At 42.2% G+C, this 25,439-nt stretch overlaps 1 protein-coding gene across 13 annotated transcripts in view; it reads left to right on the top strand.

Moving 5' to 3' along the window:
* Positions 1-25,439, top strand: part of TSNARE1 (t-SNARE domain containing 1) — a 451,500-nt gene that overhangs the window by 236,038 nt on the left and 190,023 nt on the right. For 7 of the 13 annotated variants that reach the window (XM_088179899.1, XM_014880453.2, XM_088179908.1 and 4 more), the window contains one exon: positions 2,559-2,726. In XM_088179899.1, coding sequence (XP_088036025.1) covers positions 2,559-2,726 — 168 coding nt within the window. The remainder of the gene's footprint in view (positions 1-2,558; positions 2,727-25,439) is intronic. The other 6 variants (XM_088179949.1, XM_088179963.1, XM_088179955.1 and 3 more) reach the window with 1 other exon arrangement.

Raw genomic sequence — 25,439 nt, 5'->3', positions numbered from 1 at the left:
TTTCTGAGTAATTTGCAGGGGGAAAGTGTTATTTACAGAAGCCAGGCCCAGAAGTGAAGATGACTAAAGTTGACACAGGCCAAGATAAAGCATATTTGTGGTACAGCTGTGCTATTCCATGGACTAACCTAATCTGAGGAGGTGCCTCTCTTGTTATCCCTCTGCACCCACATCAGACCAGGAAACATTTGAGCACTTGTGAATTTGTCGTGTTCCACTGAAATTCAATCCTGCATAGGACAAGCCTGGCTTTGAGTGTCCATTTGTGGGCATTGAGGTCCTTGGTGCAGCGTCCTTGCTGTGACCAGAGCACACAAATTTCATCAGAACACTTTTCCTGTGTCTCCATAAGGCAGATTCTTGGGATCTTCCAGCCCACTTGGCCATGTGCTCATCTGGTGAAGATGAGAGGACACCTCTGTCACTAAATGAAGCATTAGAATACCCCAAGGGTTTTTTTTTCCAGAGTCCATTAATACACTCTTTTGGCACTGAAACACTCTGCCAGGGAAGTTAGTGTCCAAGGCACGTAATAATTAGTGAATAAAACACCCCCCAGAGTATCTTAATCCTATTAAAATATGTCTTATAAAGTGTAAATTAATCTTTAACCTAATTTTAAATGATGATTTTCTTCCTATAACACACCCTTTCTCAGTAGATCCCTGGAAAGCAGAAGGTGAAACAAAGTAAGACATTAATATCAAAGATTTTCACTTTCTATTCTTATTTTGAAAAATACTTGACTGTTTGCTGCTGGTTTTCCTATTTCCTTCTACTTCTTCTATCACTCCACTTCCTTTACCCTGTTGTGTTATTTTCCTTGTCTCCAACGATGTATGGTGATAATAATAATAAATTAATTTTATAAGACAAAGTCTAAGTGTAGGCAAATGCAAAAATTCTTTTGTTTGCATACTTTTTAAAGCGTTAAAGCAGAGTTAGAGAGTTAAATAAACGTTTCCAGGCTCATGTCCTCTCAGTCCTTCCAGTTCTCCAGTCCTGGTGCCCTTCCATCTAAATGCCCTGTGGCCTCACTTCTTGTTCACACTGTGGGAATTCAGGGGAATGAATACTTCTGAAGATGTAGCCACAGTAAGACAGCAAAGGCTTTTATTTTTCACGCAGTACTCACAGTGTTTGGGTTTCAGATAAATCCAGATTCAGAGAACTGAACTTCCCCCTGAGTACTTGTTTTCTTCTATGGCTTTCAGAGGCTTTGGGGATGTTTAGGTCAGGGATGTTCCGTGGCCACTGACATTTCTTCTTTCAACTCCAGGGCATCAGAAGCACTTGACTTACTTTTTTTATTGTAACTTTTGGTTAGCAGTCAAAGCTCAGCTCAAAACCAAGTTAGAGGACCATGAACATTGTTTGAAGTGGAATCCTCATGCAGTTGTAAGGTTGGAGCCTTCAACAGCACCTCTTAATTTAGAACTTCAGCTCAGCCTCCTAACCAGCCTTGAGTCAGTTCATTCTCCAAGTGCAGTCAGGACTGAACCTGGCACAAGCACAGAACCTAAAGGCTGGGTGGAGAAGACCTCGTTAAACTTCTGTCCCTACATTTTGTGTAGATCCAACTGGTTCTTGAACAAAGTTTTAGAATCTGGACCTGAATGTAAGTACAGCTCCCAAAATAGAAGAAAATGGTATCTTGGGGCTTATAAAATGAGTCAGGGGTTTTAAAAAAAGAGGGAGAGAAGCTTATTAAACAGAGAGGCCATAGGTGGATGATTTTAAACTGAAAGAAGAGATATTTAGATTAGCTATTAGGAATAATTTATTTCCTCAGAGGGTGGCAAGGCACTGGAGTGGGATGCCCAGAGAAGCTATGACTGCCCCATCCCTGGAAGTGTTCCAGGCCAGGGTGGATGTGGTTTGGAGCAACCTGGGATAGTGGAAGGTGTCCCTGCCCGTGGCAGGGGGTGGAATGAGATGACCTTTGAGGTCCTTTCAGCCCCAGCCACTCTGTGATTCTATGACTGTGATCAGATATGTCAGAAAAACCAGGTCAACTCCAACAGAGTGAGCACCACGAACCTGTGAGCTGCTCAAGCTGATCACTCTGCACTCATATTGCTGCAGTGATTTCCCCTTTTTTAAACTGTGCTGTTTGTCTCATAAATGGAGAAGGTTGGAACCTTTGTATTTTGAATGTTTCAAGTTGGATCATAAAGTCTTCAAGACAAATGAGTAGGATTTCTCTGTGCCTGAGAAGTGTCTAATTCAGGAAAAACTTGCAGGGAAATTAAGCAAAGTAAATGCATTATTTTTCAGCTGCACATCAACATTTTTTTCTGTCAGAACTGTGGAAAATTGAAGTTGGTTACTGGGGCCCAAAAGTAGCTCAGGAGATCTGGCTTCAGGTCCTAACATTTCCTTTGAGACTTGAAATGTTTCCTCTCATGCAATTGACTTTTCTCCTCTTCACCTTTTCACCGCTGTTTATGCCGTCTCTTACATCAATATTTTCTTTCCCCACACTAAAGCTGTGCAAAACTGGAAAACATTTAAAACATTTTCACTTCCTTTGCTTTCTTCCCATTCTCCCATCCCAGCAGAGCCCTAAGACCCCGTTCTCTGACCTGCCTGACGACGAGAAAATCTTCAACGGAGGCGACGGCGTGTGGCAGAACCAGGGCCAGGAGCAAGCCTTGCTCTCGGAAATCACGGAGGAGGATCTGGAAGCCATCCGCCAGAGGGAAGAGGCCATTCAGCAGATTGAGGTCAGTCACCTCCTCCCACCACGGTTCTGTGAGCTGCAAGTGCAGAATCCTTGCGTTGTGCCTTGCTCAACGTGGAGGAAACGCTGATTCGCATCGCTGCCAGTGCGGCGTCGCTGAGAACGCGGGAGGTTATCGAGAATTTCTAAAGATGGGAACCTGTCATAATGGAAATGACAAGAGTTAATTAATGCTCATGTGCTGATGGTTGGGTTCTTCCCAGTGAGTCCTCCACAGCAGAGTCTGTGGTGAGGTGCTTTAACTGAGCTGCCTCTGCAGCAAAATAACTTCAGCGCACGCAAACTTGAAACTGGAATTTGTCACAGGCAAAAAAACCTCAGCTTTACCATTAGTGAGAATAATAGGTAGATGAAAGGAAATAACTTGTTAACCTTTTCAAATTATTCAATATTTTCCTGTATCAAAGTATTTGGACGTTCTTGATGTAGTTAAAAGAGAACGTACTATTTTTATTCCCTTTTTTTTTCCCCCAAAAAGCACTGTAAAAATATGCAACAAAAGGAACGAAAAAGAGGCCTGAATAAGTTAAACATCCCACTTTTTTCTTTTTATACTTCTCTTTTTATGCTTTTGGGAAACTCTTGTTAAATCTAAGCGATAAATGGGTAAAACAAGAAAATGCTAAACCTTCATAATTTGTATGCTTTTACAGGCCTAAACTCAAGATGAACCAAAAAAAGGGCTTCAGAATAATCAGAACATTTAATTAAGGGCTATACTTTGTCCTTTAATTGGATTGGGCTAATTTTATCAGGATAGATTTTAAGCTTCAGTACAGCAGGAGTTGTGATTGAATTAACAGTGCAAAAAGGGGACAAAAGTTCCTGCTGAGGGCTGGTGCTCTGAGGTTGGGACCTCTGTTTGCAAACAGTGATGGCCACATATGACTCAACTCTCCAAGTCAGAAATTTTAACAGTTTTATAGGAGTGGGTCTAGGTCAGTGCTTGTCTAATTTCCGCTGTGGTTCACTGAGCAGAGATGAATGATCTTTGTGGACTTGTGTCCATTACTAGGGGTGAAACTGTCAAAGAATATTCTCACACTGTTTATCTTTGGCTGTGAATTGTCATTTTGCACTTTGAGGGATCTCAGTACATCCAGCAGGACAAACTGTAGGGAATTCTGTTGCAAATAAAATGCACGTTTTGGGCTGTTCCTGCACTTTGATGTTCAAGAAAGATGGTAGCAAATATATTTCTGAAATGATCTTGTGAACAACACCACCAGCTCACTGGAGATATTTAAGAACAGTCTGAGAAGAATCTTGTGTCATGCTGTCTGGGATGACCCTGCTGGAGCAGGACCAGATGATCACACTGTGGTGCCTCAGCCATTCTGTGGTTCTGTGATTCTTTTTGTTTGAAATATAGTCTGAGCCTTTTTTAGATTGTCTTTACATTGCCCCTTTGCTCCCCAGGAAAAAAAACCAGATTTAGTAGTTGCCCATTAGGAGTGGGGAGTGACAACCCCCAAGGCAGCCTCAAGCACACCAGCTTTGTAAAGTCAGGATGTGCAGATGTTGCAGATCTTTATTTATTTTGCTGGTTAAATCCCATTTCTATGCCATAATCTGATGTCTGTGCTCCAAGTTGCACAGGACCATGGTGGGGTAGTTGAGGGGGGTGAAGTGAACTCAATCACAATCCTAAATAACTTTTTAAAAAAATCTAGATTCATGTGTTGTGCAGGGCTTGTATATATTGATTTGATCCTGGATACCTTTCTGCCTAATTTGAATTTACCTCTGAATAGCTGAGTTTATGCAATTAATGATTTAGTCTGCTTAAGCAGTTAATGTTATTTAGGCTTTTGCTTCCTGAGAATGTGTACACTTTCTTGTTACCTGTTTTTTTCCCCATCTTCTCCTCTATCAGTTTTGCTTTGCTCTCAAAGATCCCTGTTCATCCTCTAAGGAGGGCTGCATTCCACAAACATTATTTCAAATGTAGCTTAAACATTTCTCCTCAGGGGGAAAACATTTAGGACCGATGGTATTTTGTTTAACATCTCTTTTGAAAGAAATATAAAGAAAATGAGGTTTTTTTGGACAGCATTGTTCCTCTCCCCAGCTGTATTTGAATAAGCAGATGGTGCTTTTAAATAATTTTCACTGTGTTTTGTTTTTCTATTTGTTGACCCACATGAGCATATTTCTTGTGAAAGGACTCATCTTGCACATTAAAACTTCCCTGTTTTCAGTAGAAATTGTGGGTACACGGAGGATTCCTTGAGCTCACAGTCACCACAAGAACTTTTTTCCAGTATATTTTCATAACCAGTGAGTAGCCAAGAAGGTTAAAATGATACATTATTCCTAACTGTCAAACATAACTAATAAACTAAATTTATTGCCAATTTGATGTATAGCATTTGCTGTCCTTTGTTCTTTGGGGACCAGAATGAAGAACTGTGCAGAACTTGTTTTGTGCAAGTAGATTGGTCTCACTGGGATTTCCATGTTGCTGCATACCCAGCACCAGAACCATGCAGATTTTGAGCAGCACAGGAGACACTGAAAGAACATCATACCTGCTGATTACATACAACTTTAGAGAAGCTCATGGTGCTGGTACCAGCCATGGGACTCTTTTTTAAGAGACTGAATTTGCCCTTTTAGCAGAAAAACTTTCTTCATTGCTGAAGAAATAAGGAAATAAATTCTCTTCTCGTCTTGTGTCCTGAAAAACAGATATTAAATTGTGCCTATAATAGACAGTTTCGTAATGTTCCAATGACTCTTTCCCACTTGTGTGTTTTCCACGTCTCCAAAATCTCTTCAGAGGTTTGGGTTAATGGGACATTGTTTTCTGTCAGGGACATCCCTCTAGGCACTTTGCAGTTCACAGTTTCCACCTAGGCAGATAACAGCCAAGTCAAAAGTTCACCTGGCTGTTCATTTTATTTAAATGTGCTCCTTTTGCTATTGCGTGCAGATTAAAACCAGAGACGTCTGCAAGGGAAATGTCTCGCCAAAACCTTACATTTTGGATAAAGATCTTTATTGCTTGGAAATGTCAAAATCTGGTAGGACACAGCAGCCTTGACACAAAGTGTTATTTCTTAAAATATTGCTTTGAACTGTTATATAAAACCTATTTTAACTTGAACTGTATTGGCAGTGAATAATAGATGCCATAACAACTTTATATATAGCACTGTAAAATGTGCCATCAGAAATACATGAGCTCAACTGTAATGTGCATTGTCAGTGCTCAGTGCTGGCACAAGCTCTGTCAAAGCAAATATATATGTATATAGAATATATATAATTTACCATCCTGTGCCTTTCATTTGCACCTGTGGTCATCTGAAAAATGGGAGGAGATAAAAGTTTGAGAAGAAATGGATAAGCACAGAATGGGAAACTTCACAGAATTTCAGCTGGTGACTGGAAAGACCTATTAAAAAAAAAAAAAAAAAATTCTAAATGTTGTACTGATTCAGAAAGCTTCCCATGATTGTCCCCATGCAGACAGCTTCCCCAGGGGTGATGAGAAAGGAAAATGAGGGAAAACTCCCCCAAAATGGTCCACCAACCCTTTTCCTCTCTCATAGCAGTTTCCCATTTCCATGCTCTTCTTCCATAGAGTGGGCATTCTCCTACCTTGGAAAGTGGGAGGTGTCCCCATGGCACAGGTGTTGGAAGAAGATGATCTTTAAGGTCCCTTCCAATGCAAACTCCTCTGTGATTCCATAATATCCTGAAGAAAGCAAATCACACCCCAGGAACTGCATTTTAGTTGATACATCCCTTGGCAAAAAAGGGAGAGATGGATAGGTTGTGGCAACAGGTGTGAGGAAAATGCTTTTATTTTTAGGAGAGGTTGTTCCCTCTGGGTCGTTGTTGAGAAATGTTGATGTTTGTTCCCTATCTGTTTTGAAGAGAAGTGATAGATGCCAGCCTCCACGCCTGTCACTCAAGCCTTTGTAGGCAGACAGAAAATGAAACACAATAAAAATAAAACAAAAGAATGCTCCACATAGTCTGGCAGAGCATGTTTGTTAGTTCAAACATGTTCCTTGTTCCCTCATTACCACGTATCCTTTCTTGCTGAGGGGTGTTTTCGGTAAAATCTCTCACTGATGGTTTGCAGTTTAGAGGGTTTAGTGCAAGCTATTTTATACCTTTCATCAGCTTCAATAGTCCAGGGCTTTGACTTATGAGGGCTCTGCCTGTCTCTTCACAGAGGCTTTTTGACTCAGAGTAATGTATAAATAACACAAGATCATGACAAGCACCATCCGTGAACGATCTGGCGCCTGTGAGTGTCAAACTCTCCTCATGACAGCTTTGGGGACCCTAATTATCCTGAGCTGCAGAGCTGCCTGCCAGGTTGACATGGCCATCCCTGGGACTGGTATTGAGTTGTTCCCTAAAGAACCAGCTCCAGAATGCTGTCCAGTCTAATTTAAAATGACCCGAGCTGCAGGACTGCTACCATTTATTTCGGGAGACTATTTCACGGTCCAGCAGGCTTCGGTGTTGATGAAATGCTTCCCTCTGTTCTTGTTAAAGATCCCTTTCTCATTCTCGGCTTTTTACACCTAGTGAAACTCTGCTGGACCCTGCAAATAATTCTTCTTCCCCTTTGGCTTTTAAACTCTTCAAATGCTAGCAGTTATCCTCCTCTTCACACGTTGGTCTCCCTGGCTTTTCAGTCACTTCAGTGCTCTCTTCTCAATTATTTCCCATTTGTTAGTTCTCTGCTCCTGCAGCAGCAGACTGTATATAGGATTTTGGTGTTGTACCAGAGCTGAACAGAAGAAATGTGTAAAAAGCCCCGTGGATCCAATTCAGAGATTACAAGTCCTAATGGAAAATTTCGAGATCATTTGTGCATTATTAAATTAAACTCACAAAAGACACTAGAAGTGCTCATTGCACTTTTTAGTTGTTAATCATATCCTGACACACTTTTGACCCAGATTAGCCAGTGCTTACCCAGCTGTTGACACAGTTTGAGAGGCAATGTATTCTAGAGGCAGTTTTGGTGCAGCCACACTGTTCAGAGGGTAAGGGGATTTAATGATGTGCATGCAATGAAGTGCAGTTTCAGTGCCTGAGAACAGGCATTTCCCATGTCCTTGTACAGCTGCAGCCCTATTGATTTATGAGTTGATCACAAAAATTACCTGTAGTCCTCACTGACATTTCGGGAAGAGGAAGGGCAAGGTGAATTAAGGGTGAATTTTGTGGGAAACTGTGCAAGCCTGAGGGTGAAATGAGGTGTATGTGAAAATTGCAGCTGGCCTCTTTGAAAGTGTGGAGAAGCCTGAGCAAGTCTGGAGAACAAGGAGCAGCCTATCCCAGTGGAATCCTGCAGTGGCCATTTCCACTGAATAATGATTTGACTGTGCCTCCCTCTCAGTGCCCCTGTGGCCTCCAACACTCCTGCATTGCTATAAGGGACTTCCCTTCATGCCAAAACCACTCACACTCAATCTGCACATCTTTAGCATGCTGCCTTCAAACTGCCACTGTCATGCCAGGCAGATCTGAGAAGTTTAATTCATTTTAGATCCAGGGGTTGTATGACGATCACAGAATATCCTGAGCTGGAGGAGATCCACAAGGATCACGTAGTCCAGCTCCTGGCCCTGCACAGGACACCCCAAGAATCCCACTGTGTCCCTGAGAGCTTTTCCCAAACACTTCTTGAGCTCTGTCAGGCTTGGTGCTGTGACCACTGTCCTGGGGAGCCCTTTCCAGTGCCCAGCCAACCTCTGGGGGAAGAACTTTTTCCTAATATCCAACCTAACCCTCCCCTGACACAGCTTCAGACTGCTCCCTCAGGTTCTATCACTAAAACAGCAAACACATCACATGCTGTATTTCCTTCTCTTTCCATTTTTCCACTGTTTATTAAGTGCCACTCTTATAAATATATCGATACACATCCATCTATTCTGTAAAGCCAATACATCCAGAGAGAGGCAGGAGATGAAATACCACTGGGTAACACAGAAGATTTTCTCATCATCTCCTTTCTGCTCACATATCACTTTTTCTATGACTACATGCAAAGGTCCAAACTTTTTCTTCTTGCATGGCTAAAACTGTATTTCTTCCTCTCCTCATGGAAATGATTAGGGCTTGTATATTTTTGTAATCAGTGTTTCATCAGGGATACGTGTACAGCCTTAGATATCCCTTTCCAAGGCACTGAAGTTTCAGGAATATATCACAAATCTTTTTTAGCCCTAGGCAAAGTCTCATGTCTCAGGTGTAACCTTATGACTAAACTGTATGTGTGTAGTGAAGTGTTTTTAACTAAATTAGAGAGCTTTCCACTGTGTGCTAGAGATAATTTTCCTTTTCTCACTTGCATTCCCAGGGCCTTATCCAAAGGCTGTTAGTGTCAGAGAGTCTTGCCCTAAACCCTTTCCTTCATGCACTATTCCTTCAGTGAGCTTGCATGAAGGCAGTAATGAAAGCCTGGATTCAGCAAATCCCTTATGTGTGTCTTAACAGCTTTGCTGAATAGGGATGGACTTTAGAACCTACTAAAAGTGAAGTATTTCCTCTGCAGAAGGAGGAAATAGTGCTGAGACACATAATTTGCTAACAATCTGAATTTTAGGAAGACACATCTGCATATTTATATCCACAGAAGCTGAGCTGAGTTAAAGTCTCGTGTATGACCTGTCAATGTTCACTGATAAGGCAGAGAACTGGAAAGAGAGAGATCTCCAGTACTGGTGGTGAAATATTGTTTAGCTTCTGCAAATCTTCCTGCTTAAGTGTTAATATTTCTTTGGTGAAAGGAATCTGTTACTTTCCTCCTCCATTTACTGCACTTTTGCCTAAGTTTTTGCCAGCAGATGATGACTGTCTCAACAAAGGTAACATCTTGCCCCTATTTCTGTTAGCACAGACAGTACAAACATCAAATGCCTCATCCACACAGCAATTTTTGTGGCTGTGATTCACTGTCTCAAAGGGGAATTACCCCTCTCACCTATCACTTAGGTTAGAGTATTTCACTCTCTAGTTCTCTGCTGCTAATTAATAACAATCGACATCAATGGCCCATCAACCAGCTGAGATCCTCAAGCAGTGCTCAAAAGAGCTGTCCCTGCAGGTTTGACTTCTTACCTTCCTGAATTGAGTGCTGTGCTTTCTTTTTTAATTATTTTGAGTAGGGAAATCAGAAATTTCCCCAGGCAAGATGGGAGGAATAACAGCAGGTGAGTCTTAAGTCATGGTAATGTAAAAGTTCCTGTTGGCAAAGCCCTGAAACATCTCAAGAATCCACTGGGGGTTGAGTCAGCTCTCCCTCATCAGAGCTCAGCAGAGAGGAAAGTGAACCAAGGATATTGAAAAGACCCCACAGAGGTAACAAGGGAGGAGATGCCTGAGAACAATGAAATCCACATTTCACAGCAAGCCCAGTTCCCATTCCCTCCTATTTACCAAAAGGTGCCTGGTCCTTCATAAATTTTCCTTGACAGGAATGTTCTCCCACATCAGAAATTAGACTGAAAATCACATTCTTAACGTCGTTAACAATGAATGTCAAATTTTAGAGGCTGATGACAAAGATAGTATTAGTTTATGCCCTCTGCACTGTGCAGGCTCATTTAATTCAGGTGTTCTTTAATACTTTCAATTGCTCTTTTATGAAAGAGGATGTTACAGAACTGTCTATCCCCACCACCCTGATCACCATTTATCTACCCAGAGTGTCTCCTCTGGTTGTCACTTCCTTCTCTGCACTGGAGTCATCTCTTCCCATCTGTATTGAGGCCTCAGATGGCTCACTTGAGGCAGAAAGACTATTAAGACCCACCTAGGAACTATGGAGAATTGCAAATTTTAGTATTATAATATATTTCCTTCAGTGCAAATTTTTAGCCAGACCCCTGAGCAACCTGGTCTGACCTCAGAGTTGGTCCTGCTGTGAGTGAGAGGCTGGACTTGAGCTCTCCTGTGGCCTTTTCAAACCTAAATTATCCTGTGATCTCATGTTCTCATTATCTCTCCACCTCCTTTGACTGCACCACTGAGGGCTACCAAAAGTTCATGTGTTAATCTTGCTTCAATCTAAAGACAAAACATCTCTTTTTCCCTGCCTGTGTGAGCTCCTGACTCAGCCTCATTCTCCTGTTCCATCCGTTGTCACCACAGGCAGGAGTTCATGCCTCACTCCTCTGTTCATACCACACTTCTCATTTATTTGGGGAAATAGGATATTTTAACTGTCAGAAGGATCAGTGTCCCTGGAAAAGGAGTCCTCTGAGGTGACCCTGTGCCAGTGGGTCTGTGTGCCATCTGGGTTTGCCCAGAGAAGCTGTGGCTGCCCCATCCCTGGAAGTGTCCAAGGTCAGGTTGGATGGGGCTTGGAGCAGCCTGGGATAGTGGAAGGTGTCCCTGCCCATGGCAGGGGATTGAAACAAGATGATCTTTAAGGTCCCTTCCAACCCAAACCACCCCATGATTCTGTGATTTTGATGCAGAGATACAATCAGGGTCACGTTTCAGAAGAATTCAGCTCTCTCTTCTCCAGCAATAACTGGAATGCAGATGAGGTTTGCTCATGTTGGCATCATTTTTTTTGAAAATGTGGACTCTTATTGAGATAAATAAAAAAGTTGAAATATCTTCTAATTTAAGGCTAAGGTATTGCTATTGGAGGATGCATGGCAGAAGGATTTTAGGTCAAAGATCAGCACATGTCCAGACAATTTTTTTGTGATTTTACTTTTTACATCTTCTACTAAGCTGTCAGGACTAAAAGGATTCTTCTGGATCACTCAAAGTGTTCCTGTGAATGTCCAAGACTTCCTTCTTTCCAGTTTTTAAACTGTTCCATGACTTTAAACTGAAAAAGAGCAGTTTTAGATCAGATATTAGGAAAAAATCGCTTCTCAGTGAGGGTGGTGAGGCCCTGGCACAGGTTGCCCAGAGAAGCTGTGGCTGCTCCATCCCTGGAAGTGTCCAAGGCCAGGTTGGATGGGGCTTGGGATAATGGAGGGTTTGGAACTGGTTGAACTTTAAGGTGTTTTACAACCAAAACCATTCCCTTTTACAACAAAACCATACCATGATTCTCTGCTGTACCTACAGCAACAAACATCTGCATATTTTTAACACTGCCTTCGGAGCTGGTGATTTTTGGAACAAATGTACCTGAGTTTCATCTTTTCTTTTCAGTTCTCCCACGAGGGATAAAAGCTGCCACAGATTTCTCACCGTGCTCCTATTCCCATTTCACAGCTGGAGAAACTGAGACGTTATGGATTGTTTCCCTGCCAGTGGAGCTCCATAGAAATGTAAATGCCTTGCTTAAGACCTGGGAAAGAGTCAGGATCAGTGCCAGGATTAAAATGCTGCTTGTTCTGTACTTCCGCACCCAATTCTCTTCAGACTGTGCTGGGATGAGACATCCAAATACAAGATCTGGCATATTTAACTTCTAATTTTTCTCCTCATATTTGAATTGCAAGGCAGAAGGAACATGCTCCTTTCAGAAAACACACTGTCATCCACTCAGCTTGGATGAAGCTCAGGGAAAATACTGATCATCATTTGTAACTGAAGGCAAATCTTCCCTACAGGGGGGGCTTGCTGGGGTATGAAGTTTCACCCATGATATCATGACTTTATCAGGAGATGCTGAACAGCAGCCTCTCTGAAAGCACAGCTTGCTCTGTCAGAGACTGAGAGCTTCCTGCCCTCTGAAAAATCTTCAGATGTGAAGGTGAGGTGTCAGGAGTGAGGGCAGGGGGGAAAGATCTGCTCTGTGCTTGTGCACATAAAACACACCTGGGGGAAAGCCTACAGGTGAAGGTCAGTTGTGTCAGACCATGTGGTGCTGGGGGATTAAAAGATGAGTTTCTGGGTGTTATGGGCCTGAGACAGATGTGAACAAGGGATTCAGTGCTCAGAGCTGAGTGCTGGAGCCTTTGATCAACGTGTGCTGGTTTTCTGAACTATGCTTTACTGATGGTGCAAAAGGAACCTTTGTTCGTTTTGCCCCTCTCGTGGTTCTTGGCAGACCTTTTCTCTCCTGGAAGTGGTGAGAGCCCAAATATCTGTTGGTGTTGAGGAGGAGCAACTTTAAATCTCATACAGCACTGAGAGCTCTTACACACTCTTTGAAAAGGCTATTTCCTCATGTAGGAAAAAACTCACTTCATCTGCAAGACCAGTGGTTGAAGGTAGCAGCTTCTCTCTCTTTGCCTAATCAGTTTTAGGAATTGGCCACAAATCCAGTGAGTTTGAGGAATCACAGAATTGCTTAGATTGGAAAAGACATTGAAGATCATCAAGTCAAACCATTGATCTGGCTGCCAAACCCACCACTATACCATGTTCCCAAGAGCCACATCTAAACATCTTTTAAATCCCCCAGGGGTGATGTCTCCACCTCTGTCCTGGGCAGCTCTGCCAGGACTTGACAACCCTTTTGGGAAATGCTTTTTCTTCCTAATATCCAATCTAAACCTCCCCTAGTGCAACTTGATGCCATTTCCTCCTGTCCACTGCTTGTGCTCCTGATCTTTTAATCAGTCATCCCAAACCCTTGATGTCTCTTGATTGTCCTTTTTATTGCAACTTCATTGCCACCTAGCAGAAAAAAAAAATCAATAATGGACAATAATCTGAGGGTTGTAGCAGGATAAGAAGTTTTCTCTTTCCATCTTCAGCCCAGACCCCAGGGAGGCAGTGGGCTGCCCTAGGACCTGGGCCTGGTCTGCACACTGGGCTTTTTTTCCCTTCAGAATGGAGTTTTCTCAGCTGCTCTGTCACCTGTACCAAACAGGGGAACCAAAGTGTCTTCAGAAAACTGCAGTTTAACAGGGATTGAATTAATTTGAGGGTTCAGTCTCAAACAAGAATGTGCCTGTCCATGATCACTGAAGCTGAAGGAGGGCACAAAGCAACCCATGTGCTCTCCCCACTGCCCAAAACAGACACAACTACTCCTGGAGAGTCTCCCTCCTATGGTTTCCAGAGATTTGTGTCTTTCTCAAAAAAATTCAAGTGTGAGAAGAAGCGTCTCTTTATTTTTGGTATTTTTAGCACGGGGAGTGGGAGACCAATAAAGAGCCAAAGTGAAGGATGCCTTGATCAGCAATGATTCAGCAGAATTTCATATTTAGTCTTGTTCTGACAGTCTCTATAAAAATCCTGCAAATAGCTGCAAACTTCAGTCCTTCAGTCTGATTTGATTGCTGGGTGCTGTGAGCAAAAGAACCAAAAGTCACTTTGTAAGCATCAGCCCCTGTATTTGCCATGATCCTTTAAAATAGCCCTTAAAAATGAAATTTCTGGAGCATTTCAGTTGTCAAACAAGGTATTTCTCCCCATCCTCTTTTTCCTTGCTAAATGCATAAAAAAAAAAAAGTAAAGTGGGGATGGGAGGGGTGGGTGGAAGGAAATTAAGAGCAAACCCCATGACTCCTCTGCCTCCCTGATTTCAGCTCATGCTTGTAAATATAAGTCTCAGCATTGGGATTCAAGGACTTTTGGGATTAGGTCCTTCTATCCTGAGTGTACGTGGAGGAAATAAAAGGAAATCCATTGCACTTTGGTGCTGGTTTCTTAGGAGGGAGTCACCTCCTACTGAAGTCTGACAGGGCTAAGTCGTGTTCCCTCACTTGTTTTCCCCCTGATGTTCTTTCTAATTTATGTCACTGAGAAGGGTTAAGGAAGGTGACTTCAGGTGTTGCCATTAGAAAGTCAAATGGCAAAAATAAAGCATTAAAAATAAATGCTGCAGTGGAATTGCTGAGCCAGGGAATAAAGAGCTTTAAATGCAAACAGGGAACTGGCTGTGCATTTCTCCACCAGTCACCTGTCTCCCTAGCTGAGGATTAAGGACTCTGTGTCTTTTAGTCCCGTGTCTTCCCATTCAGCTCCAGGTGCTGCTGAATGTCACAACTTTTTACAGCTCGCCTATTAAGATTTAGAGGAACTTCCTCCCTTTTATTTGGATGGCAGGAGGAAGATTATTGCTTCTTCTGAGTCACCTCATAGCAGAGACACAAGGAGAGTCTCTTGTAAAAGAGTAGATTTTAAATATAGGTGGTCTTCCCTAAATAAACGTCAGGAATTTAGTGAGTGGGTTAATTTGCTTTTAGGGTGGATCCCCAGCTATGGGAGATGCACTGACTTCCATGCTGTCAATGTCTCATTTTGAATGACTTTCAAACTCCTCCAAAGAAAAGCATGAACAGCATTTCTGTCATGCACAGCTTTCCTCTCCCCTGGGTGTTTTTGCAGGAGCACACGGTATTTTACAGCCACACTCAAACAGATCTTGCCACACTCGATCATCTTTCAATGTTTTTCTGTCCTTGTCCCTCCCTCAAGGTACCGTGTCATCCCCTAAATCTCAGGGTGCAGTCCCAGTCCCTGCTGTCCCAGTCTTTACCCTGGACGTTTGCTGGGGGGTGGGAAGCATACAGATAGAATATTTTTTTGGGATTCCTTGCTGCTCTGTGCTCCTAGAGCTGAGAAGAACTCATGGGATCACCATCCTTGCTGCAGGCAGAGGCCAGTCCAGAAGGATTCTAGGGCTGGAATCTGTGCAACACAGAGAAGGTCTGGAGCAGGCTGAGGGGCAAGTTGAAAATCTGCAAAATCTCAGTGGCACCATCATCTCCTAATGTGGGACACTGCCATATCAGGAGTTTTTACAGCTCTGATGTCCCCAGGGCACCAGTACATCCCCACCTAACCCATGCAGCTGTTATACCATGGGGAACAGTCTGGGCTTTGAATCTAATCTGAGCTCTCTTTTCTTCTATTCCATCCCTCCACACCCCCTGAAACTGGCATTGATTAATTTTGCAGCACTGTGTGTGTGAACAGACAGGTTTGGGTTAAAGACTGTTCCATAAATACCCCTTGTTATTCTTTTTCTCCCAATTCCTGTGGAGTTAGAGCCCCTATTGCTGTGTGCTGCCACAATAGCTTTATAGGAGCTGTGAGGAACCAGAGCTTTGTTTCCCAGGTGGGTTTTCTCTCTAGAGGCATCAGGACAGCCTCATGCTGGGTTGGGGCTGGGTTGAGTGAGTGGCTGAGCACATGGCTTTGTACTGAAGGCTCTCTGATGCTTGGTGACCTCCAAATGAGGTGAGACAGGACCCCCTCCTCTGAGATCCGGGGTCAGGAGTGCCACTGAAGTGCCACCAAGGTGCTGGCACTCGCTGGCTGTGTTGCATCAGCACAGGGATAAATTAATCCTCTCCTCCCGAGTGAGGCTGGAGCTGGGAAGTGATGCTGTTGGATCCAAGAAACCTGGGATTTTTTGAGCTTTCTGTGCTTTCTGGCACTGACCCCCAGGAGAACACTGCTTTTGACTTGAGACCTTGGAAAAGGCTTCCAAATTTGAGTGATGGAGTTGGAGTCACAAGTGTGTAGTTAAATAGAAGTGTGTGATTTCACATGGTGAAGGGTTTTATATTTGAGGTTTTTATATTGTAGCAATAGGTATGGGACAAGATGGAGGATTTTGGGTGTTGTTTCTTTCTGTGTTGTTCTTCCTTCTTCTTCATGGTTTCAGGCAGTAGTTTTTGGTTGGACAGTTAGTGCTGCACTGCGGGTCACAGGAGTTTGTTTTTTGGGTGAAAAGTATAAATAATATAGGTGTTAGTTCTTTATTGGACTGTTTAGCTTTAAAAGACCCTGTAACTAGCTAAATTCACCTCCATTTTGCTCGTTTTTAGCTGGTAGCTAGAAGTGTTGCAGAACTCTCTGTACTTTAGATAAGATTTAATAAACAATCAAGTCCAAACATGAGAAAATTTTCTCCTTTTTGTTTTTAATCCTGACTCTGAGTGAAGACAGAAGAAAGTTAAGGCAAACCATTCATTAAGTGGTGCAGATACCACATTTTCATGATGCCAGACTGCCAACCCTGTGTTTTTAGGCCTGGTGCTGTGTGTCCTCATGCCTTGTTTGCTGTTCTGGAAGGCACCAATGCATTCAGCAGTGGTTTGTTTTCCCTTAGTCTGCTCAAGCCTCTCTGCTGGACTTGTGTGCCAAGTGTGGAGTCACAGGAGCTGCAGGAGGAATTTTCATTTCCCCCTCTCACACTTGCATTCATCAGTGTTGAGCATCATTCACAGCTGTATTATTGAAAGTGCTTAGCACCCTCTGATGTTTGCAACAGCCCTGTCCTGCCTTGATGAGCCTGACTACAGAAATACACTCTGGTTCTGCCCTGGGATTGCCCCCAGGCTTTGTCTTCCACATCTCTTGTGTACCAAGTCCATGCAATTCATTATTCCATCCATTCCAGACAATGTCCTCTCACTGCCCTGCACGCTGGGCATTGCTCTGGATGGAGCCTGGCAATAACATCCAGCTGCCACATCCTACAGGGTCCAAATTTAGCTGTCCAAATTCCCTCTGGTTGGATTCATGCACCTTTTAGGGTATTTTGAGACCTGGTAATTTTTAGCCAGGTCCTTCCTAGGTTTTGGGAACACTCTGCTTCTCACCAGGCAGCCAGACTCAGCTCCATATTCCATTTTTCCTGGCAGGTTTTTCCATCCTCCAGTCTCAAGGCTTGCCTGGAGATTTTGTCTCTACCTGTAACCCCTTGAATAGCTGTGTCTGCTTCACCTATGTAGCCTCCAGGTGAGACTGTTCAAGTGGTCCTGGGTTTGTTGATAGTTCTGTATCCAACTCCTGCCCCAAGGGAGTTCACCAAAGGTTACAGTCTTCTGCACCTGAATAGAGCTTTCATGCTAACATGGAATTTACAGGATTGTCATGATGACAGAATGAGATGTTTTTTGTCTTCTTTGTTGAGATTTATTTTGATTTATTTTGTTTGATTGTGGTTTTTGTTTTTTTGGTCTGTGTTTTGTTGTTGTTGTTGTTGTTGTTGTTTGGTTTTTTTTGGGGGGGTGTGTGTGGTTTTTTTGTTTTTTTGTCTTTTTCCTCTTTCCACCACTGATTCACCTTTCTGCATCACTTATATATATATATTTAACAATGTGGCATCCAGCAAAATGCCTAGAGGAAGGTGGCTGTTAACCTTTTGTCAAGATGAAAACTGACCTACTTTTAATTTTGAGTTGGTTTTTCGTTTGGTTTTTATTACTTTTTCTTTCTTCTTTCTCCTGACCTGCTTTTGCATTTGACATTGCTTTACCTCTCTCCGTGGTAGTCACCTTCTGTAGTCACCTGAGAAGTGACAACATCACAGACCTCTAGAATCTTAAAAAAATTAAAGAACCTGGTTTGCACTTTCTTTTTCATTTCCACTGAGTTATTGACTTGTTTAAAGAATTGTGAGGGCTAAGTGAGCTGTGATTTTCCTTACAAGGACCAGGCTATCACAGCCTTGCATGTGCTTTGTTGTTTTGTTCTGTTTTAGCCATTTTACCACCATGTGTAAGGTTTTATTACTCTATTCATCATTCAAACAGCCAAGACTTTTTGTAAAGCTCAGTTGTTTGTAACTGGCAATCTGCAGCAGGGCTTGTTCCTAAACAGGGATTAGGTGTTCTGTTAGCAAGTCTGGGGGATTCTGCAGGTCATTAGGATTTCTTGTCACCCAGAGCAAGGCACTTTTCCCATAACTGGAGGTTTTCAGGGTGAAGATATCCCTGCCTGACTTTAAGCTCTCAAAATAATCTATGAAAACACACTTTTAGAACACGGTTCATCCGGTGTGATTTTAGACATCTGTTCTATCATGAATTGACCCATGATCAGCTTCTTTCTCTCAATGTACTCTTAGAATCTCCCGTTGTTTATCTCAAAAGCTCAAGCATACATTCATAAATAGGGATACCTGTAGGCTGCTTCTTCACCAGACTGTCTGGACAAAATACTATTTTGTGGATTTTTTTCTTTTTCTTTGAGTGGCAGTAATGAATCCCAGCTTCTGTCACCCCAATGTCTTAGAGCATTTCCTCCTTTTGTGTCTAAGTTGAGAAGATTTTTGTCACCTGATTTTTTTTTTTTTTAATTTGAAACATAACAAATCAGAGAATAATAGAAAAGTTTGAGTTGGAAGAGATCTTAAAGATCAATTAATTTCAACTCCTCACCCCCTTGAAGAATGCCACCCATTAGACCAGGTTACTCAGAACCCTGTCCAAGCTGACCTTGAACAGTTTCAGGGATGGGGCACCCCTGGAAATATTCAAGGAATAACAAGGTTTTTTTTTTTCATAGACTATTCTTGATCTACTTGTTTTCTGCTGACAAGGGTGACTTCTAACCCAAACCTTTCTATGATTCAATTCTCTTGATAATCACAGACTGATGATCCCGTGAGTGAATGCATTTATAAGCCAACAGTCTGGGTAATGAAATCTGAGAAAAATAATGTCCTGATTTTGATGTGTACTTTTAATTGAGCAGATGAAAAGCTTTCCATTTAAGCATGCCAGGGTTATCTAAGTAATATTCTGGCACATTGCCCTTTTCACCAACGTGACTCTACATTCCAGCAACAAAATGGGCAAAAAATCAATTCCATTGGAAGAAAATCCCAGTAGTTGAATCTCATGTTAATTGCAGATCAGAAGAAGAAAATTGTTTTTACTATTTCATGAAACTAAGTGAAAATGTGAGTAAGAGAATTGTTGGCCCGTGTATAAATTAAACTTTTCTTCTGGTCTTGGAGAATAATGCAAGACCCACTTTGATCTGACCTTGCAAACCAGTGAGAGCATCTCAAACCAGGCCAACATTTCTGGTGCTGGAAAAACATTATTTTTACTCTAGAGGGGAAGCCATACAAGAAGGGGCAGAGGAAAGTTGGCTTGTTCATCCTGGAGGAGACTGAGGGGAGACCTCGTTGCAGTTGCAGCTTCCTTGAGAGGGGAAGGAAAGGGACATTCTCTGATCTCTTCTCTGTGGTGACAGTGACAGAACCCGAGGGAATGGCCTGAAGTTGTGTCCAGGAGGTTCAGGTTGGATATTAGGGCAAGGTTTTTCATCCAGAGGGTGGTTGGGCACTGGAACAAGCTCCTGTGAAGTTTTCTTGTTGTGTAAAACTCTCCTTGCTGGAACACTGAGCAAATTAGGAATTACTATTAAGGCATGAGCAAACACAGCCTGAGACAATGAAAAATTTCCTTGGATGGTCATGGATAGACCAATGTGAGGGTCTAAGTAACACATGAACAAGAGGAAATGGCCTCAAGCTATGCCAGGGGAGGTGTAGATCAGATATTAGATTTAAAAAAAATCCTTTACAGAGGGGCTGTCAAGCACTGGAACAGGGAAGTGATTGTGTCACCATTCCTGGAACTGTTGAAAAATGTGTTGATGTGGCACCTGGGGACATGGTTTAGTGCTGGACTTGGAAGTGCTGGGTTCATGGTTGGACTCAATTGTCTTAAAGGTGTTTTCCTTCCTAAATGATTCTATGGTTTAATGAAATACAGGAATTGTCTCACCGAGGTCTACAAAGAATTCCTTGGGTAAAATTTCTGTCCTCCTGTGCCTTGCTCTGGATTGTAGCCTATTCTGGTTTGATTTAGGTAATTCTGGATGGCAGGAGGACCATGGCAATCGTGAACACAAAATACCTTCCCTGGGAGATGAACAGTCCAATTTCTGCATAGCAAGGGAGCAGGGAAATTTTCTCCCAGGAGCATTAATGGAGAATTTGTCAGGAAAAAAAAAAGAAAAAAGATGAAAAAGTCCAATAGTCAAGTGAAATGCAGCTACACTCTCCTGAATTTTAACTTTTCCTTGCTAACAGACTTCACATTATGAGATTATTATGGGATTATAATGTCTCTATGTTAAAGGGGAGAGGAAATCCTCAGCGTTCGTTGCCCTCATCTAACTCCCCTTTCTTCTGGAAATAAAGGAGAAGATGGAGAAAAGGAATGAGGGCAAAGAAAAGGAAAAGAAGAAAATTAAGATTGGAATGAAGTGGAATGAAGCCTTGAAATTGGCAGCTGTCAGCAGCCCTCAGGACAAGTGATAAAATGCTGCATTAAAGTAGCTGCAGTGTGAAATGCCATTGACAGAATAACGAGGATGGGAAATCACTTTATAAATGTGCTTACCAGGATAAACAGATGTGGCTGAGGGCAGCTCCACTCTGTCACTAAACACTTGAAAGGGCAAAATTTATGGCAATCTATTTTCTCTTTAAAAAAAAAAAAAAAAGGAAAAGAAAAAAATAAAAAGGAACACAATGAAAAGATACAAACCTGAGACTAGCTGGACATGACAGTGGATTTAAAGGGTCAAGGAACCTTTGAACAATGCTCTCAGGCACATGGTGTGACCCTTGGGGCTGTCCTGTGCAGGGCCAGGAGTTGGATTTGATGATCCTGATGGGTCCCTTCCCACTCAGGATGTTTTATGATTCTGTGTTTTTTGGGTTTGGTTATGGTAACTGAAACTTTGTGTTCTGAATTGCCTCCTTGTATTCCCAACTAAAGAAATGCTGCAGTTGTGGTTGGTAAGGGCTGGACAGAGAGGAAACCCCATCAATTTATGCCAAAGAGTCACCAAACAGTAAGAACTTATTGCCACCAGCCAAAACCCCCAAAATGGCTGTTTCCTCTTGCTTTTAGATGTGTTTGAACTACTTCAGTTACTTTTCAACGTTGTTTATTAAGGCCTGATAAAAGTATTTTGATATTACTGAGTATTAATAAAAATTTAAATGTATATGTGGCCTCAAGTTGCACCAGGGAAGGTTCAGGTTGGATATTAGGAAAAGATTCTTCAATGAAAGAGTGATCAGACATTGGAAAAACCTTTCCAGGGAAGTGATGGAGTCACAATCCCTGGAAGTGTTCAAAAAATGAGTAGACATGTCATTTCATGATATGGTTTTGGGGACATGGTGGTAATTGATCAAAGACTGAATTTGATGGTCTTGGAGGTTTTTCTCCAGCCTTAGAGATTCTATGATTCTGTATCATACTCTATGACAAATCACAACATGACTTATGATAGGTGTAGTCTAAAGTCCTCTGTGCTGGGAAATTATTTATTTTGCCAATTTGAAACTCCTTGAATGGAAAAAGCAATGAATTACCTGCAGAGTTAACAGTAAACAGCAGCCTTTTCAAAGTAGGTTCAGTCTGAAAGCAGCTCCCCAATTCTTCCAATTCTCACCCCACCCCCTAGATCCATCCAGGTTTTCCAGTGCTTCATCCTTTGAGCCAGAGACACCAGGCTGGGAATGAACTGAGCCATCCTCCTTTCAAGTCTAGACTCTCACCTGCCTCATTTGCAAATTAAAACAAAATTAAAATAGTCCATTGAAAGCTAATCTGAACTCAGGGAGCACAAGCTGAGCATGATTGAATATAAATGCTCACAACTTTCTAATAAACTGGAGAGCTGGATCCAAAATCTCTCAAATTAGCATTTCCTTGGGGAGGGGGCAATGCAGGTGGGGAGGAAGGCAGGATAACTCACTTCTCTGCTAAGTGACTGGTGGGTTTCTAAGTGCAGGAATATCTGCTCTGTCACTGTAGATGTGCTTGATGGTTTCTAATTCAGCCCTTGGGACAGGGGCTGGCTGTGGTTTGTTGTCACACACAGCTGATAGATGGCACACTGTTGTCAGGATTCCCTGCTGCAGATGCCATTGCTCCTTGCTGCTGTCTGATTGTTATCTGCTGCTATTTAATGGCAGAAAGTGTCTTTGTGGCTGTTGATAAGTTGGTTAAAGCTTATTGAGCTTCACCTTTTGTTTTTTTGTGGACGAGAATGTTTAACAGAGCAAAGATTTGCTGAATTTGTCTTAACTGGGAAAGGCTGAGGCAGAAGTGCATGATTTAATCAGTTTAGTGGCTGGAGCTGATGGGAAGTTTGTGGCTGCATTCAGAAACAGTCCCTCTCTCTGATTTCCAGGGTTTGTATTGATTGCATTGAGTATTAGACAAGTGGAGTTAAGAGCAATCTTTAAACATCATCAAATCCTTTTCTCAGCTCTAAGATGGGATCAACAACCCGAATCATTAACTTCCTATAAAGATGTCTCCTGTTGCAGTTTCAGTCCATGAATTTCTGTCATATGGAGGGGGAATATGGAGAACAGGTTATTCCTTTCCTATTTGCAACATTTCCACTTGTCAGAAAAGCATTATCACATCTGCTGTGTCTCCCCCAACACCTCCAACCCCACACGTCCTGCTTTTTCTACATTGAAAAACACACTAATTCCTATTTTTCCTATCAGGCTGTGTTTCTAACACTTTTGATCATTCCCATGACTTTTCTCTGATCTGTCTCCAGGTGGTCCCCCTGAGATTTGTTGCTCAAATTTGGACACAATATTTTATCTCACAGGTGCTAGCTTTGTCCCCAGCACCCCTCAGCATCTTTGCTTGTTTATTTATTTACTTTTTGAGGACTTCTGCCCAGGAAATAGCCTACTATTCTCTATGTCTAACTGTAGAACTTTGTACTTTCATTATTTGGCTTCACTCCTTTTCCTTACAGTGTTTCCCCATTTTAACAAGATCCCTTTGAATTCTAATCATATCTTCTGACAGGCTCAAAATATTTCTGAGCTTCACTGCACCTTCTTATTTATGAACTGTCCTTTCTATGCCATCACCTAAACCATTCCTGAAAAATATTGGTTAGTCCTGGATCCAGGAAAACCACATGATCTCAGGGTATCATAAAATCCCCTCTCTCTGGTTTTGATGCAACCCAGGACATGGGGGGCTTTCTGGGCTTGCTCATGTCAATTTTTCATCCACCATCTCTTCCGACCTCCTTCTCTGCAAGATTGCTCCCATTCCATCTCCCAGTCTCTTCAGATGCTGGGGATTGTCCAGTCTGGGAGCAGAGCCTTGTGTTTGTCCTTGTTGAACTTTTTGATGTTTCTGTCCATCCTTCATTACCAAAGAGAATTTACTGATGAATAAATAGTTTTAAACTTTTATTTCTTAGCCAGTTTTAGAGTATTTTCATCTAGACTTTGTTTGCTCTACTTGTGTATTTGCCATCTGCTGCTTTTCCCCCTCCTCAGGTGTTGCCCAGTCCTAGAAAGGTACCAGGTAACTTTTGACAAATGCACATTTCTTGCTGCTCATTCTCATGCTGTGTTTTGTGCAACAACAAATCAAATATTGGATTATTTCTCCCATCATCTTTACAACTGGGGCTGCACAGGGCTGGCATTAAGATATCTGGCCTCTAATTCCCAGACTTTTGGATTTTGCACTGCTCAGACACTCTATTTTCTCTCTTCTGACTCCCCAGGAATTTTCAGTTTACAGCTCTAAGGTTGTCTTACTATTTCTCTAAGAATTTCACTTCAGTATTTATGAGTCCCAGACAGTCTGAAAATACCTAACCTTTAATCTGAGCCCCACAATCCCAGTGTTGGATCCCCATTGACTCTGAAGTGAGCCAGGGCAAATTGCTGAGCAGTAAATGTAGAAGACATCAACATATAATTCATCAACTCTACACTATAAATAATTCCTCCTTCCTCTAGAGATTAAAATGACCTTTTTTTTTTTTTTTTTTCCCTCTGAGAGCATCACCCCCATCTGCCAGTGACACATAAGCAAAACTGTCAAAGTAAAATGAATAATTGTTTGAATTCTATCTCCTTTGATCATAGAGTGAGCTGCTTGCTGTTCAGACCTATAATTTTAATTACTGGATGGAGTCACAATCCACAATTTTGGTCTGAGAACGAACACAAGGTTTCTGGCTTTGGGGTGGCAGACACCAGCTGGTATTGTATTGGTTCTGCAAACATAACAGCTCCAATGCCCACAGCATGAGCAGCAGAGAGGAAACCATTGTGCCACTGGAAATTGTGTTTGGAAATGGGGTGAGATGGCTGACACAACCAGAGTGCTGCAATGGATCACTGCAAACTCTTGAGAAGGGACAGCAAGGGAGGAGAGGCAGTGGGGTAACCCCTGTGTCAATAGGGCTGGGTGTTTGGGTAAAGGGGAAGGGCAGCAAAGCTGATATCCTGGTGGGAGTCTGTTATAGACCACCCAGCCAGCATGAAGAGAGGGATAAATTGCTCTAGAAGTACCTGAGAGAAGCCTCGTGATCTCTGGCCTTTGTTCCCACGGAGGAATTCAATTTAACCAGATGTCTGCTGGAAATACAACACAGCAGAGAGGAAACAGTCCAGGATGTTGCTGGAGTGTGTGGAAAATAAATTCCTGACAACTGGTGAGTGAGCCAACTAAAGAAGCTGTGCCACTGGACCTGCTGGGTACTTTTAACCAGAAATTGGAAATTTTCAACTGGAAACTGAGCACAGACAATTGGAAAATAAAGTGAACTGTCACACAGCCTTTAGTGTCTGCCTTAGACGTTGGCACCTTTTATATGATAAGAAGGTGTGTGAGAAATGAGAGCGTTTTGGCCTGCTTTTTCTATTAGAAATTTGGAGGTGATCCAGAAGGAAATAAATGAGGAAGAAGTATTAAGTATAATTTATGAAGAGAGATTACAGGAATTTACCAATTGCAGGCTCAGAAAGTGCAGCAGTGATTAGTTGAGCCATGATGACTGTGTAGAAATACTTGATGTGTAATAGCATTGAAAAAAGGGTACAATAATTTAAAATATTAAGGTTGACGGTAGTAACAAATTGCCAAGCAGTAACTAAGGACAGAGAGAAATAAATTAAATATTAAGAGAAAAATCCTTGAACAATGAGAGGAATAATTTTGGATATAATGGATATTTTTAAAATAGACAGCCTCTCATGGGTAGAACGGAGAATAAAACCTTGTAAAGGTGTTTGGGAGAG

This window comes from Sturnus vulgaris, chromosome 1, assembly GCF_052056855.1.
Source record: "Sturnus vulgaris isolate bStuVul1 chromosome 1, bStuVul1.hap1, whole genome shotgun sequence".
NCBI lineage: Eukaryota > Metazoa > Chordata > Aves > Passeriformes > Sturnidae > Sturnus > Sturnus vulgaris.
The sequence above is the reverse complement of the archived record's forward strand: the minus strand, read 5'-3'. Positions and strand labels throughout refer to the sequence as shown.